The 18,112-nt window shown below is 38.8% G+C and overlaps 1 protein-coding gene across 1 annotated transcript in view; it reads left to right on the top strand.

Moving 5' to 3' along the window:
- The window catches only part of ICA1L (islet cell autoantigen 1 like), a 45,578-nt gene that overhangs the window by 16,824 nt on the left and 10,642 nt on the right, over positions 1–18,112 (top strand). The window contains exons 4-9 of the mRNA XM_036254560.1: positions 4,173–4,296; positions 5,706–5,904; positions 8,584–8,709; positions 10,326–10,424; positions 11,700–11,782; positions 15,293–15,336. Of these exons, the coding sequence (XP_036110453.1) occupies positions 4,173–4,296; positions 5,706–5,904; positions 8,584–8,709; positions 10,326–10,424; positions 11,700–11,782; positions 15,293–15,336 (675 nt within the window). The remainder of the gene's footprint in view (positions 1–4,172; positions 4,297–5,705; positions 5,905–8,583; positions 8,710–10,325; positions 10,425–11,699; positions 11,783–15,292; positions 15,337–18,112) is intronic.

Consider the following 18,112-nt stretch of genomic DNA (forward strand, 5'->3'; position numbering starts at 1 on the left):
TGCTTTAATTGCAGTGGCCTACTGGACATGGCCACCTCTCTGATCCTGGTTACCACTCTGGCCTCATTTCCTAAAACTCTCCCCTCTTCAGCCACACTGATCTTCACAGTAGGCATATCTGCATAGCAGAATCCCTAACTTCCTTTATGTATTTGGTCAAATGTAATTTTTTTTCAGTGAGGCCTTCCCTGACCCCTATATCTAAAACAAAATACCCCTCTTTCTCATAACTTTGTTGTCTTCTTAACACTATTCAACATTCTATATGTTTTATCAATGTTTTTCTTACCACCACTAGAAAACGCTCTCCTTAAATTAGACAAGAATTTGTCTGTTTTGTTTACTTCTGGGTCCTTAAAGCCTAGAAATAATGTTTAGCATATAGTTTGTACTCAATAAATATTTGCTCAATGAATGATTTTCTTGTGTGGCTATGTATATTAATCTCAAAACATTATAATCAAAGCTCAGATATTGTTCCATTAAAGCAAGAAATCCAGTATAGCGTGGTAATTTTTTGAGTGCCTGCCATGTATGTATAAGACTATGTATTTTTCCCAAGTAAATCATTGGAGAAACAACTTTTCGTGACAGAACAAGAGATACAAAATAGTATGTAATTGAGTTCAGAATAGTGATACAGATGTAACCCTGAATTCTCTCAGAATGAAAAATAACTATGGATTAGAGTAATTAATAAAGGCAATTCCATTGATAAAAATTGAGATAAAACTTAAAGGGTTTATAGAAATTGACTATGTGGAGAAAAGATGAGGTTTGGAGTCAGAGGGATAAACTTAAAGAGTGAGAACAGTCTGCAAGGGCAGAAGAGTGTGTAATTGGGACTAATAAGGGGATGAAAGAGCAAAGGAAGGTGGGTCACACTGCTAAGGACCTGAAATACAGTAGTCCCTCACCACTTTGTGCTTTGACTTTCGCGACTTCACTCTATCATGGTTTTTCAAATATAGTATAGTATTTGAAAAAACAGCCACAGTGCTCTGGCCAGTTGGCTCAGTGGTTAGAGTGTCGACCTGCGGTCCATAGAGACTGGGATTCGGTTCCTGCTAACCGAGGTAAGAGGGCACGGACCTCGGTTTTAGTTTGTCCCTGGCCCTGGTTGGGTCATGCAGGAGGCAGCGACTCAGTGTGTCCCTTTCACGTTGATGTTTCTGTCTCTCTCTTCCTTTCTCTCCCTCCCACTCTACTTGAACAAAAAATGGAAAAATGTCCTCAGGTGAGGATAGAAAAAAAAACAAACTGCGATAGAGTAAAGCCGTGAGAGTCGAAGCTCGAAGTTGCGGAGGATGACTGTATATAAATAAAGAATCCTACTTCGTGAAATGGAGTCTGGAACTGAATAACCACGATAAACGAGAGCCAACTGTGTTTTACCAAGCAGTAAAAGCCATCATAGCTATTGAACCAAGGGAGTCCTATGATCGAAAGGAAAATGTGGCCCTGGCAGGTTTTGCTCAGCAGTTAGAGCATCAGCCCTTGGACCAAAGGGTTGAGAGTTCAATTCCAGGTCAAGGGCTTGTACCTGGGTTGCAGGTTCAATCCCTGGCCCTGGTCTTGGTCATGTGGGAGGCAACCAATCAATGTGTCTCTCTCACATTGATGTTTCTCTCTCTGTTTCTGTGTCTCTGTCTCCCTAACGCCCTTCCGCTCTATCTAAAACCAATGGGAAAATATCCTTGGGTGAGGATAAAAATAAATATAAATGAGCCCTGGCCGGTTTGGCTCAGCAATTAGAGCCTTAGCCTGCGGTCCAGAGAGACCCAGGTTCAGCTCCCGCTAAGGGCGCTTACCTCGGTTGCAGTTTATCCCCGGCTCTGGTTGATCGTGTGGGTGGCAGCCACTCGATGTGTCCCTTCGCATCGATGTTTCTCTCTCTCTTCCTCTCTCTCCCTCCCACTCTATCTGAACAAAAAATGGAAAAATGTCGAGTGAGGATAAAAAAATTATATATATATGAAAATATTAGCAAATTTTGTGTGTCCTGTATTTTTTCTGAAATCACTAGATTTTTTTAGCCAGTGGAGCATTCCAGGAAGGAAGAGATATATACATATAGATTTCATTGTGTACTTTCTCCTCAAGATTGTGTATAATTGTGTGATTTATTTATTTTGAACCCTCACCTGAGGATATGTTTTTATTGATTTTTAGAGAGGAGAGAGAGAGAGAGAGAGAGAGGGAGAGAGAGAGAGAGAGAGAGAGAGAGAGAGAGAAAGAAACATCGATTGGTTGCCTCTCATATCCAATCTAGGGATTGAACCTGCAACCTAGGTATGTGCCCTGACTGGGAAATGATCCCTCAACCTTTTGGTGTATGGAATGACACTCCAACCAACTGAGTCACCCAGCCAGGGCTAATTATGTGAGTTCTTGAAAACTATTCTATTATTATATCTTCTTTTGAGACTAACATCAGACAACTGCAGTATATTAGTCCAGCACCTTTAATCTTTATAGGAAACACTTGACTGGAGGAAGGACACATGGGAGTAGGGCCTCTAGTTATTGGCAGCAGATCCCAAAACAAATTAGCAGAAATTCAGTTTCATTTCCTACTCTTTCTGTACTGATAAGGACAAGGCTCAATGATAATGTATGGTCAATTGATACTTGATAATAAAATAATTCAAGTTCTCAGCTTTCTGAATAATTATATATAAATTAATATTTTTAGTAGTTTTCACTGAGATATATTTCATGAAGTTCTGATTCAAGGAAATGTGTAATCAGTATATCTCTCAAGTAATCAAAGTATTAAATTAACAAGACTCTCCAAATCCAGGCTACTCTGGTGCAGGTTAAGTATTCAGAAAACAGCACTGGCTTTATTAAAGATGATGCTGCAGAACGTGTTGGCACTTGTAGGCACAACGGGAGGAACAGTGGGAATGGGGAGCAAGCAGGGGAGAAGGCCTGAGTCCTGTTGCTGCCTCAGAGGTACCCAGGGACTTCCCTTTCAGTTTTTAATTTCAGTTTTTCCATCAGTAAACGAGGGTGAAACTAGGTGTGACATTTGTCATTTTTTCCACTTTAAGCTTACAGTTTAACACTTTATGGTCTCCCCGTTATTGTGATTAGAGGGTTGTTGTGCACTAGATCAGTGCTTCTAAAACTTTGTGGTACAGGACCACTTTTTGTTTTGTGGTTTACTTCCAGTCTGTTATAAACTGACATGTCTGGGGGGGAAAAAAAGTAATTTTTAGAAAAATGAAGTTGAAGATGAAAAATATAAGCACACGTTATTTATTAAACAGATATAAAATACTTAGTCAAATTAGTAAAAGTTTCTAAACCATTTCTTAGTTTTGGTACTTGCCACAGGCTGGTAACAAATGTGTCTGGGCTGGTTTGTGGATCACATTTTGAGTAGTAAGGTACTACACCACAACTTTTAGGGTTTCAGCAGCAAAATAGTGGACATCTGTGGGTCTGGGGTACTGAGCTAGGATGGAAACCAAGATGGAGTCAAGAATAAGTTAAATTTAAATAGGAAATGAATACTTGGTAAGAGGAAATTCCTAAAATGCATCTCTGCACATTTGAAAATGCATCATTTGTTGTTTTGTTTTATTTGTCATTTTTTACTTTTAATTTTTTTATTTAAGATCAATCTTTCCCAAGTCAAGTTCCATAGATTCACTGCATCAAAACCATCTGGAGTGCTTGTTTTATTTTATTTTTATTTTTTATTTTTCTATCCTCACTCAAGGACATTTTTCCATTTTTTGTTCAGATAGAGTGGGAGGGAAAGAGAGGAAGAGCGAGAGAGAGAAACATCGACGTGAAAGGGACACATTGAGTGGCTGCCTCCCGCACGATCCAACCAGAGCTGGGGAAAAAAATTTCAACCAAGGTACGTGCTCTTAGTGGGAACCAAACCCGGGACTCTCTGGTCCGCAGGCCTAGGCTCAGCCGCTGAGCCAAACTGGCCAAGGCTGGAGTGCCTGTTTTAAAAAAAAGCAGATCCTCAGACCTATGAAATCAGAATCTCTAGAAGCAGAAACCAGAAATTGCATTTTTAAAATGTCTTTTTCTTCCCCCAAGTAGTTCTTATGTATAGATAATTATTTATGTGAGAATTTTAGTTATGGGTGTGTGTGAAACAAACGATAAAAATAAAACAATTAACTATCCTGTGATTTTTTTCCTAGTTATATCAGAGGAAGAAAATGAACTAGGACTCTTTTTAAAGTTTCAAGCAGAACGAGACACAACGCAAGCTGGCAAAATGATGGACGCCACTGGCAAGGCTCTCTGCTCCTCAGCCAAGCAAAGGTTTACATGGTTTTGCATCATCCTTAAATCTGTATTCAATATGATGGTTTGCTGTATTAATAGATGTGCATATTGAAAAGGTTATTGATCACTCCAGTAGAGGATTAAAAGAGATATATATTATTTTGATACCTAACTCTTATTTATTTTGTATTTTAAATAATTACTTAAAAATTGACATTCTCAGTTGCTTAATTCATAGAAATAGATAGACTTTAGGTCTGTATTTAAATGTTTTAAGGGGTTTAATATAACAGAGGCATAACATGGCTAAAAGTTAAATATGTATAGGTATATATTTTTCACTTTTTTGGATACTATACTATCTATGAGTACATTGGGACTTTTCTTTTTGAGCAGTGGAAATTTTTTTTTTTTTTTAATATCCTCACCCGAGGACATTTTTCCATTTTTTGTTCAGATAGAGTGGGAGGGAGAGAGAGGAAGAGACAGAGAGAGAAAAACATCGACGTGAAAAGGACACATCGAGTGGCTGCCACCCGCACGACCAGCCAGGGCCGGGGACAAACTGCAACTGAGGTACACACCCCTAGCGGGAATTGAACCTGGGTCTTCTGGACCACAGGCCGACGCTCTAACTGCTGAGCCAAACCGGCCAGGGCAAGACCTGTTTTTATTTTCTTTTGAAAATGCAAAGATTTTTGCCCTGGCTGGTTTGGCTCAGCAGTTAGAGCGTCGGCCCATGGACCAGAGAGTCCTGGGTTCGGTTTCCGCTAAGGGCACGTACCTTGGTTGCAGTTTGTCCCCGGCCTTGGTTGGGGTTGTGTGGGTGGCAATCACTTGATGTGTCTCTCTCACATCAATGTTTCTCTCTCTTCCCCCTCTCTCCTTCCCACTCTGTCTGAAGATAAATGCAAAAATGTCCTCGGGTGAGGATTAAAAACAAAAACAAAACAGGTCTTATCAGATCTGTAATGACCATAGATAACTTAAGTGCTTTTATTCTGAAACAGCACATCAGTGCTAAGAACTGGATCCTGATTAGTTCTTCTAGTATTTTATCAGCTTTTCTACACCCAGGTTTACCTTAATTTGTCAAATAGAAGGCTTTCTATTTAGAAGATAATGCTTTATAAATACAGGATCTCTTTTATCTTTACTAACAATTCAAAGTTGGCTATATGATCCTTATTTGCTTCCTAAATTTCTTTAGGCATCTTTTTTAAAATTAATTAATTAATTTTTGTTACAGATGTTTCTCCTTTTTCCCCCATTGACACCCTCCTCCTTGCTCCCAGGCACCCCCCCCTTTTAGGCATCTTATTAATTTCCTATTTATAGACTCACCTTGACAGCAAACATGATTTATGGTGTTTCTAAACCTTTGTTTTTGCTTTGTTTTGTTTATGGGATGTACAGTTCTCTGATTTTTATCTCTCTGTCATTAGATTGGCCTTGTATACTCCCCTGTCTCGTCTTAAGCAAGAAGTAACAACATTCAGTCAAAGGGCAGTATCTGATACCTTGATGACAATTAATCGAATGGAGCAGGCACGCACAGAATACAGAGCAGCTCTGCTGTGGATGAAAGATGTATCCCAAGAACTTGACCCAGACACCTTAAAACAAATGGAAAAGTTCAGAAAAGTATGAGAATACATCCCTCTCCTTTTCTTGATGCATAAATTTGAACTTCTACAGAATAACTTAATCAAGATCTGACTATTTTTGACAAAATGATATAAATTCTTGGTTGCTTAGAGATCTTTGGTTTGAAGTACAAAAGGTTATCACACTTTTTGTTTTACTCTTTGAGTGGTATCCTCAACCCATTAATCTTATCTATTAGTTTCTTTATTCCCCTCATAATAGATCTAATTACCCTTTAAGTGTTGCTTACCTGGACTTTTGGGCTTATTTGCAGGAGGGAAATAGTTTATTAATGAGGAAACATATATAAGTAAAAATTCAGGTAAAATGATTATTATTTGGGGGGGGGGTAGTTAATTCTCACCCAAGGATATTATTCCATTGATTTTTTTTTTTTTTTACCCTCACCTGAGGACATTTTTCCATTTTTTGTTCAGATAGAGTGGGAGGGAGGGAGGGAGAGAGAAAGAGAAACATCGACGTGAAAGGGACACATTGAGTGGTTGCCTCCTGCACGACCCACCAGGGCTGGGGACAAACTGCAACCGAGGTATGTGCCCTTAGCGGGAACCGAACCCAGGTCTCTCTGGACTGCATGCCGACTCTCTAACCGCTGAGCCAAACCAGCCAGGGCAATTTTTCTTTTTAATTCTCACCTGAGGACATTTTTGCATTTATCTTCAGATAGAGTGGGAGGGAGAGAGTGGGGAAGAGAGAGAGAGAGAGAGAGAAACATCAATGCAAGAGAGACACATCAACTGGCTGCCACCCACACAAGCCCAACTGGGGCAGGGGACAAACTGCAACCGAGGTATGTGTGTCTAGCAGGAACAGAAATTGGGACTCTCTCTGGTCTGCAGGCTGACGCTCCAACTGCTAAGCCAAACTGGCCAGGGCTTTCCATTGATTTTTAGAGAAAGAGAAACAGAGAGAGACAGACAGACAGAAACATTGATGTGAGAAAGACACATCAATTGGTTGCCTCCCTCATAACCCTGACTAGGACCGGGGATCAAACCTACAACCCAGGTACGTGCCCTTGACCAGGAATCAAACCCACTACCCCTTGATCTGCAGGTCGATGCTCTAACTGCTGAGCCAAACTGGCCAGGGTGGTAAAATAATAATAATAATTATTATTTTAAATCCTCCCTTGAGGATACTTTTTTCTATTTATCTTCAGATAGAGTAGGAGAGAGAGAGAAACATTGATATGAGAGAGATACATTGACTGCTTGCCTCCCGCACAACCCTGACCAGGGCCAGGGACCAAATAGCAACTGAGGTATATGTCCTTGACTGGAATCGAACTCGCAACTCTTTGATCTGTGGGCCGATGCTCTACCACTGAGCCAAAATGACCAGGGCAGTAAAATGATTATTAATTATAAGTGAAGTAAAGGTGATCAAATTGTTCATTTTGCCACAATACATAGTTTGACCACTAACTTTTTTTTTTTTTTTATCCTCACCCGAGGACATTTTTTTTTCTGATATTTTGTTCAGATAGAGTGGGAGGGAGAGAGAGAGAGAGAAACATTGACGTGAAAAGGACACATCAAGTGGCTGCCACCTGCACAAACCAACCAGGGCCAGGAACAAACTGCAACTGAGGTACGTGCCCTTAGCGGGAACCAAACCCGGGTCTCTCTGGACCGCAGGCTGACGCTCTAACTGCTGAGCCAAACCGGCCAAGACATGACCACAAACTTTTTTTTTTTTTTTTTTTATAAGTGAAGTAAAGGTGATCAAATTGTTCATTTTGCCACAATACATAGTTTGACCACTAGCTTTTTTTTTTTTTTATCCTCACCCGAGTATATTTTTCCATTTTTTGTACAGATAGAGTGGGAGGGAGAGAGAGGAAGGGAGAGAGAGAGAGAAACATCGATGTGAAGGGACACATCGAGTGGCTGCCACCCGCACGACCAACCAGGGCCGGGGACAAACTGCAACCGAAGTACATGCCCTTAGCGGGAACCGAACCCGGGTCTCTCCGGACCGCAGGCCGACGCTCTAACCGCTGAGCCAAACTGGCCAGGGCTTGACCACAAACTTTTAAAGCAACTATCTATTTACCAACATACTTTTTTTCTGAATAAACTCTTTATTAAAATTGTATTGCCTAAATTTACCATATATGAATAATAAAATTCATTCATTCCTTCCTTCTATAAATATTTAGAGCATCTATAATAAACATCATATTTACTATTGATGAAGCCTGTATTCTATACTAGCTGTTATAAGTGGTTTGCCTCATTAATAGGAATATATTTAAATTTATAAACATATCTCCATGACTTAAAACTATTATTAATGCTTCTCAACACTTTAACCATGTCCCCTTTTCATTTATTCTTCTTTTACCTAAATATTATCCATCTGTAGTTTGGGGAGTTACTTTTTATTTGGGACCTGTTTTTTCTTCTTAATTATATACTTTCCATCTATCATTGCATACTTTCTCAGCATAAAGATACTTGGAAAGAATCTCATATTATCACTAAAGACAGCCAAAATCTTTACCATTAATCACAAAATAATAATACAGGGAAAAGGAATTAGTCTTCTTTATTATAATTTCATGTGTCTGAAAATATGTATCGTGAAACTTTATGGTATGTTTATAATCTATATTATCAGTGATAATTGTTAACATTTTTGTGGTTGCAGGTACAGATCCAAGTGAAAAATAGCAAAGCTTCTTTTGACAAGTTAAAGATGGATGTTTGTCAGAAAGTGGATTTACTTGGAGCTAGTCGCTGCAATATGTTATCTCATTCACTCACTACCTACCAGGTACCCACCTCCATGGTCAGCATGTCCTTGCAGTAAAGATGAGTGGTGAGATTCCTTTTTAAAAGTTGTCTAAAGGATGTAAAAAAATGTATAATTGATCAGATTACTTTGATATGCTAAAATTGACTTATTGAGGTTATGACAGTCAGAAAATCATAGAATTCCAGACTGAAAAATTCTTAGGGATCGCCTCCTCCAGAAGCTTCACATTATTCTCTTTCGTGTCCTAGGAGAGAAGGAGAGACCTAGAGATGGACTAAGGCTGAGGAGTGGAATGCTCAGGAGGCAGGATTTCAGCTACTGCACTTTGAACTTCTAAATATAATTTCATTGGAAGCAAAGATGCTGTGTCCCAAAATTTTTAAAAATGTTTCTGTCATTTTATTTATGAGGAATGTGAAATCTATGAGAATTAAAGTAAATGGCAATGTTGGACTTAAAAACCTACATTTTCTTTTTCTTTTTTAATGTTTTTATTGATTTTTGAGAGAGAGAGAGAGAAACATCGATGTGAGAGAGCAACATTGATCGGCTGCTTCCTGCACACTCCCTATTGGGGATCGAGCCCACAACCCAGGCATGTGCCCTGACTGGGAATCAAACGAGGACCTCTCAGTCCATGGGACCATGCTCAATACACTGAGCCACACCAGCCGGGCAAAAACCTACATTTTCTAATTCTAGATTATGTGTTCTTTTTATTCTGCCAAGGTTATTATCTATCACTTTAACCTCAAAAGTTTTACTTGTGCTTATATTACTATCCCAAATCACACATAAATAGTATACAATGAGTAAGATAGATATTAATAAATAGTAGTTACTGATTTTAATATGTATATATACATGGCAAAATAGGATAGTAAACTGCATTTACATAAGAATAATAAACTAAAGGAAATGGACATTCGCTGCTGCTTCTAGGAAATCTACCTAATTCATTTCAGTACTGTGGAATTCAAAAATAAAGAAAGGATGCACTTGAAAATAAAAGTATATGACAATCTGTATAACATAATGCCCAAAACACAATAGTTGTAAGTTCAGGTCTTTATTCTCTCCATTCATCCCCCTCACTTGGAACAGGAACCTTAAAGCAGGAAACAAACTGTTCTATTCCTTGTGTTGGCTTGAGGACACATTTTTTGGGCAAGTCTTTCTTGAACCCTAAATGAAACACCAAATTTAGTGGTACATATTATCTTTCTCCAATTAATAAAAGACTATATATACTTACCAACATAAAGACTTACACATATCCCTAATACAAATATGGTATTTTGTACTTTCAGTATTTCTTTTTTGGATTCCTAAGGTGGTGTTCTAATCCACCAGTTTCATTTCCTTGGCTGCACTTACTGTCTAGCTGGCTCCAGTGTACATTCCAATCCTATATATATATATAGCACACATACATGCAGATATAGAGCCATTTCTTATGCAGAATTAGTATTTACAGTGCCTTCTGGTTCCCCAAACCTGGAAATTGATTTTAGTCCCTGATTATGATTTAGCAACTATTCATCTACTACACTAGTGAAGAAAAACAGCACTAAAAAAACCATGGAGAGGAAGCAGAATTGTAATGTCACCCCTTTTTTTTTTTTTTCCTGCAGAGAACACTGCTTGGATTCTGGGAGAAAACAGCTCAAATGATGTCCCAAATCCACGGAGCCTATATTGGCTTACATCCATATGACTTTGTGGCTCTCAAGGTACATTTCTTTCCATGTTCTTTTGTTAGATATATTACACTTCATTTGGGTAATAACACTGAAACTATTGTTTGGTAAGCCTAATTTCAAATTTACAAAACACTGGGAAACATTTTTTACACTCCTTCAACCAAGAATTTACATTCCTTAAGCCAGTCATTTTTCTGCACTTCCCTGACTCCAAATGCTATCAGCAACACTAAAAAAAAAAAAAAATATATGGGAATATTGTTGGCGAGCTCAAGATTATAGTAGGGGGTAATAAAAGAGGGAGAATGTGAAAAGAAAATTAAAATGCAAAAGAGATAAAAGGTTATGGAAAGGAAAAACTTAAGAGGAACAAGTGATGGAAAGTGGTCATATGTTTCAAAAAATTACCAGATTATCTACCTGACAATTTTATAAGTTAAAAAAATGTCCTTGCTTTACTTTCACACTCATGTCTTAGATGTGATTCACAATACAAAAATTATGCCAGTTTGGTCATTCTATATGTGTGATTGCAGCTGAAGAGAATACTGCATTAGATCAGCTCTTTCTATAGCACCTACATATAAAGGTACTCTCGGCCTATAATGCTTTTAACATCTGCATATTTTCCTATCCACACTCTTTGCATATGGCTTAATCAGCAGAGTCATACTGTGGTAATTGTTCTGGTAGGCTAGATTTCAGTACCCTCGAACTTATCATTCTGCCTTATTTTCACTAGAGTTTGAAAGTGTTGTTGATAGACTTGTTCAAGCTAGACATGGTATCAATGATAGATTCATATCTTGCAACAGTATAATCCTGGGGATTGGTATGGATTTTTAAGTCATATTATGATATAACATATTGTAGTCTAATAGATATTTTTGAATTTATGTTTTTGTTTTTTGTTGTGTGTTCGTTTTCTTTTTTATATTAATACTTCACTGGATAGCATACTATGTATTTAGCCAATTTAATATCCAATTTTTGCTCTGAATTGAAGTTGAAAATCTTGAGCTGTTTTTAAAGCATTGCAGTTCAAGCTAGCAACAGAGTATAAATGTTCTTTGGCATATCACAAAGTTGTAAACCCTGTGGCTAGTCCATATTACAGTGTTTGTGGTTTCCAAGGACACGGGCTGGTTCAAATTATATTAGCATGCATTTCCCATCCTTCTCAGTATAAACTTCAGAACTATTTCTATTTTATATTGTTCTTTCTAATTTTTATTCCCATTTTGTTTGCACAAAGAGAGGAGCAGATTCTTTTCATCCACTTAACATTGAATTTCTTATCCTTAGCAACTACAAGACACTTCAAGCAAGCTTACCGAAGACCACAAAGAACAAATAGAAAACAATTCACTCACTGAAAACCTCAATAAGTAAGTAAGCAAGAGTTATATATTATGGAAGTCCTGGATACCATCATATATTTGGAAAGAGTTGTTTCTTCTCTGGCTTACTGAATACTTATTTCTATGTCATATTTCCAACTGACATAAAAAATTTGTTTTGAAGCTTTATTTTTTTCCTCCTATTTTTTTTTATGGGAACATATATTTCATTTGTTTGTTTATTTATTTTTGTTACAGATGTTTCTCCTTTTTTCCCCTATTGACACCCTCCTCCCAATCCCACTCCCTGCCCCCCACATTACACCAATCAAAAAGGATATGTGTGCCCCTATATTCATAGCAGCACTATTTACAATTGCTAAGATCTGGAAACAGCCCAAGTGTCCATCAGTAGATGAATGGATAAAAAAGCTGTGGTGCATATACACAGTGGAGTACTATGCAGCCGTAAGAAAAAAAGATCTCTTATCCTTTGAGATAACATGGAGGGATCTGGAGAGTATTATGCTAAGTGAAATAAACCAGTCAGAGAAACACAAGTATCACATTTTCCTCTTATTTTTAACACGGCAGGCCAAATCAAAGATGGGAGTACAGAACAGATTGGGGTGATAACTCCCAATTCTATAGTTTAGGAGGAGGCTGAGCCTTGTATTAAGAGTCTCTATCTATGCCCTGGCTGGTTTGGCTGAGTGGTTAGAGCGTCAATCCAAGGACCAATGAGTCACGGGTTCCATTCTGGTCAAGGGCACATACCTCAGTTGCAGTTCATCCCTGGCCTTGGTCAGGGTCGTGTGGGAGGCAACCAGTTGATGTGTCTCTCTCAAGTCAATGTTTCTCTCTCCCTCCCTCTCATTCTCCCTCCCACTTTATCTGAAGATAAACAGAAAAATATCCTTGGGTAAGGATTTAAAAAAAAGAGTCTCTAGTCTGGCTGGTGTGGCTTGGCTCAGTGGTTGAGTGTTGACCCATGCACCAAGAGGTCACCAGTTCTATTCCCGGTCAGGACACATGCCCAGGTTGTGGGCCCAATCCCCAGTGTGGGGCATGCAGGAGGCAGCTACTCGATGTTCTCTCTCATCAGTGTTTCTATCTCTCTCTCCCTCTCACTTTCTCTCTCTCTAAAATCAATGAAGGGAAAAAAAAATATTGAAACAGAAAAATAAATAAATAAAAGAGTCTCTACTTAGTGACTCCCAGATGAGGCAGCTTGAAAAAGAAAAGGGACAGGTACCAGCAGCTTTGAGGACAGAAGCTATTGAAAATAAATCCTCAAACAACACAGATGGGCCTGGGCTTGGTTACCTGAAAATGGAGACTCTTGCTGTACATATCCTTAATGTTGCCTATTTCCCTCTTATCTTTGTTTTGCTTTCAAGCTGCCATTTCTCGTTTTAACCAGATTGCAGTGAGTATAATAACGAACCCAGAAATAAGGCCCACACAGTTATAAACCATATGCTGTTGAGTGGAAGGAGATCTGAAATTTAAGCATTTCCCTCTTTTCTCTGTGGGGAAATTCAAACAAATATTTAGGCTAACTTTCATTTATAAATGTTTTAGAATGTAGATTAAATAATCAAATGTATAATAATTCAACTTAACTTAGTTCTACATTGACAATTAAAACCATATGTTACTTTAAATATGTTTAGTAAATTTTTTCCATGATCACATTTCATGACATTTTTATTAAAAATCTTCTCATATATCTTCAGTATTATGAGAGCTACCTTTTGAGTTAACAGATTCCAAAGCACTTTTCCTTCTCTTCCATCCAAGTTATTTAAAAAACCGTGCATGTACACTGGAAATTTCATTCTAAGTGCTAAGTATATACGTTCTCTGTAGGTTTATTTTCATGGTATTTGCAAATAAGTACTGAATTGGTTTTTAAATAAACTTAAAAACGTTAAAAACAACCTTCCAGCCGTGGCCGGTTTGGCTCAGTGGTTAGAGCGTCGGCCCACAGTCCAGAGAGGCCCAGGTTCGGTTCCTGCTAAGGGCACATACTTCAGTTGCAGTTTGTCCCCGGCCCCTGTTGGGGTCATGTGAGTGGCAACCACTTGATGTGTCTCTCATGTTGATGTTTCTCTCTCTCTCTTCTTCCCTCTCTCCCTCCGCTCTATCTGAAGATAAATGCAACAAAAAGTGTCCTCAGGTAGGATAAAAAAAAAAAAAGCAACCTTCCATACTAGAATTTTGAGGCTGTATTCCAGGAATAATGACTAAATCTGTGTTCAATTTTTAGGTCTCATTTTTTTCTTCTGTTTTTAAATGATTTTTAGAGAAAGAGAGGACAAGGGGGGGGGGTGGGAGAGAGAGAGAGAATCTGTTTGTTTTTCCACTTACTTATGCATTCGTTGACTGATTCCTGTATGTGCCCTGACCAGAGACCCGCAACCTTGGTGTATCAGGACGACACTCTAACCAGCTGAGCTACCCAACCAAGGGCATCTTTGTCTCATTTTTTAACTTTTACATCAGGTGGATGATATAAATATCCAAAATTAGTATTTATTGAGAATATTTTAGGCAAATGTGTCTTCTTTTGCGAACATCACTTTGTTGTTCAAATTAGAGTACTCTATTTTTTCTGCAGTTCTTCATTCCCTCTATTTAGTTACCAAATGTTGTTTTTGTTTGTTTGTTTGTTTTTTATCCTCACCCGAGGATATTTTTCCATTTTTTGTACAGATAGAGTGGGAGGGAGAGAGAGGAAGGGAGAGAGAGAGAGAAACATCGATGTGAGCCCTGGCCAGTTTGGCTCAGCGGTTAGAGCGTCGACCTGCGGTCCTGAGAGACCCGGGTTCGGTTCCCGCTAAGGGCACGTACCTCGGTTGCAGTTTGTCCCTGGCCCTGGTTGGTCGTGCGGGTGGCAGCCACTCGATGTGTCCCTTTCACATCGATGTTTCCCTCTCTCTCTCTTCTTCTCTCTCCCTCCCACTCTGTCTGTACAAAAAATGGAAAAATGTCCTCGGGTGAGGATAAAAAAAAAAAAAAGAAAAAAAAAAGAAACATCGATGTGAAAGGGACACATCGAGTGGCTGCCACCCGCACGACCAACCAGGGCCGGGGACAAACTGCAACCGAAGTACATGCCCTTAGCGGGAACCGAACCTGGGTCTCTCTGGACCGCAGGCCGACGCTCTAACCGCTGAGCCAAACTGGACAGGGCCCAAATGTTATTGAGTAAAACCTTTCAGTGCTTGAATGCTAAGCTTTATACTCAATGGCTTTGGTGACAGATATTCTCTATAATATAGTGCTAGCATAGTGCCTACAATGCTGAACACAGTGGCCTGGTGCTTCGTCAATACTCAGTAAATGTTTACTGAATGAATAAGGGGTAAAGGATTAAGTTCCCAGTCTGTGTAGATCTATAAAGTAGGATTTGTCTCAGACAGATTTTAAGAGATCTACCAGGTAACCAGTTTAAAATTAAAACACACACACACACACACACACAAAATTGTGGAATATGAGTACTAAATGTATTTTAACCAAAATCTTTGCATTTTTTGGTTTTTACTTTAGGTTAGTTTTGTCAGATGAGGAAGTGAGCTTGGGAAGTGAATCAGGTAAGATGAAATTAAAATGTGAAATGATTACATTTTAAATGTCAAAACAGTTTGTCACAGCTTTTAAAAATAGCGTAATAGCCCTGGCCAGTTTGGCTCAGCGGTTAGAGCGTCAGTCTGTGGTCCAGAGAGACCTGGGTTCGGTTGCCGCTAAGGGCGCGTACCTCGGTTGCAGTTTGTCCCCAGCCCTGGTTGGGTCGTGCATGTGGCAGCCACTCGATATGTCCCTTTCATGTCGATGTTTCTCTCTCTCTCTCTCTCTTCCTCTCTCTCCCTCCCACTGTTATCTGAACAAAAAATGAAAAAAATGTCCTTGGGTGAGGGTAAAAAAAAAAAAAGCGTGATATTATTGACTAGACATACATAGTTAGCATGGTATTATTGACTATATTCCCTATGCTATACTTTACATGCCTATTTTGTATTTGTTTTTGTTGTTGTTGTTGTTAATCCTCACCTGAGGATATTTTTCTAATAATTCTTAGATAGAGTGGAAGGGAGAGAATGGGGGTGGGGAGAGAAATATTGATGTGAGAGAGACACATCAATTGATTGTCTCCTGCATGACCCCACCCGGGGCCAGGGATCAAACCTTCAACCCAGGTATGTGCCCTCAACCGGGAATTGAACCTACAACCCTTTGGTACTGGACTGACACTCTAACCACTGAGCCAGACTAGCCAGGGCTCTTCACCTTATTCATTTAAATCCTCCTCCCCTAAGTCACTTTATAAGTCTCTTGTGTATACTTTTGAGTTAGCTTTATTTTTTCTAGCTTTTTGAGTTGTAGTTGTCATATAACACTGTGTACATTTAAGGTGTACGATGTGATAAAAAATATATATATATAGCAAAATGATTATCACAATATGATTAGGTAACACATCTACCACCTCTCATACTCACCATATTTATTTGGGGGGTAAGAACATTTAAGATTTACTCTCTTAGCCACTATCAAGTATACGATACAGTATTGTTAACTAATAGTTATCATCCTGTACATTAGGTTCCCAGAATTTATTTGTACCCTTTGACTAATCTCCCCATTTCCCCTACCCCTAGGCCCTAGCAACTACCAATCTACTCTCTGTTTGTATGAGTTTGGTTTATTTATTTATTTTAAATCCTCATCCAAGGATACTTTTTTTCCCCATTTATCTTCAAAGTGGGGGAGAGAGAGAGAGAAAACTCAATGTGAGAAAGACACATAGATCAGTTGCCCCCAACCAGGGCCAGGGACCAAACTGCACCCAATGTACATGCCCTTGACTGGAATCGAATCCATGAATCTTTGGTCTGTGGTCTGATGCTCTAACTGCTTAGCCAAACCAACCAGCCAGGGCAAGTTTGGCTTTTTTAGATCTCACTTTTATGTGAGATCACACAGTATTTGTCTTTCTCTGTGTAACTTATTTCACTTACCATAATGCCCTCCAAGTTCATCCATGTTGTTGCATATGGAAGAATTTCCTTCTTTTTTTTATGGCTGAATAATATTCTCATTTGCATGTATTTATTTTTTCTTTATCCATTCATCTGTGACAGACACTTAGGTTGTTTCCATTTCTTGGCAATTGTAAATAGTGATGCAATGACCATTGGGTAGAGATAACAATTTTGAGATAGTGATATCATTTCCTTTGGGAACGAAGAATTGCTGGATCATATGATAGTTCTACTTTTAATTGTTTGAGCCACACCAGGTGGGATCTTGTCTTTTTATCCATCCAGTCATTCTGTGTCTTTTTATTGGAGAATTTAATCCATTTATATTTAATTGTTGATAGATAAGGACTTACTAATGTCATTTTATTTATTGTTTTCTGACTGTTTTATAATTCCTTTGTTTCTTTATTTTCCTCTTGCTGTCTTCCTTTGTGATTTGATGACCTTTTGTAGTGGTATACTTTGGTTCTTTTATCTTAACTTTTTTTGTATCTATTACAGGTTTTATCCCTTGAAAGAATAGTTCCCAAGATCAGTGTTTGAGATTTGTTCTTACCCTAGGTAGGCTTGTCTCTGCTGGCTTTTTCACGGTTCTTTGTTAGGCAAACTAGTTGACTACTATAAATCTAATTAATTGTCCAGAAAATCTACCAACCTTCTCTGTTTCCTTTCACCACATCTCCACTATTTTTGAGAGCATCCTTAGGTTTGAATTTCTTCAAACTCTGTTGCAAATGAAGTCAGTGCCTTTGGTAATAGATTGAGAATTATCTATTTCGTAGTCTGCTTCTCTCTCCAGAAAAAATCTCTGAGTCATGGCTGTTCTGGGGTGGCAACAATGACATGATATCCTTGCTCTAGGAGCTGAGTAGTAAGTGAGGAGGGTGACCATAGTCTTAGGTCTTTTTGGTTTGCCTCTTCCTGTATGAAACTACCACTGTATGAGCAGGGTCAAGTGATAAGGACCCCCATATTCTCAGCATGCCAAATCAGTCTTCATCTGGGGTCTTGGTGTCTCAGTGGGAAAATGGGAGCTTCTACCTCTTGACTGCACTTCCCAGGACTTCGCCTTAGCAACAGGTAACTGGGAATGATATGAAATGCTGACACCCTCCTGCTCCTCCTGGGAAGAAAACTCTTGACTGAGAGGCAGGGAGAGAGGAAGCCCTATGTTTTTGGCTACACTAGGCTAAAGTGGAATTTCCATCTTACCAAATTGGGAGGGAGGAGGAAGGGAGTGGTTCTTAGTTCAAATACCAGTCTCTCATTCTTTCTGAATTTTAATTGATTTTCTTGAATAAATGTTTCTTCATTTGATGTGTGCTCT

Source organism: Molossus molossus, unplaced genomic scaffold (genome assembly GCF_014108415.1).
Source record: "Molossus molossus isolate mMolMol1 unplaced genomic scaffold, mMolMol1.p scaffold_m16_p_11, whole genome shotgun sequence".
In the NCBI taxonomy this organism is placed as follows: Eukaryota; Metazoa; Chordata; class Mammalia; order Chiroptera; family Molossidae; genus Molossus; species Molossus molossus.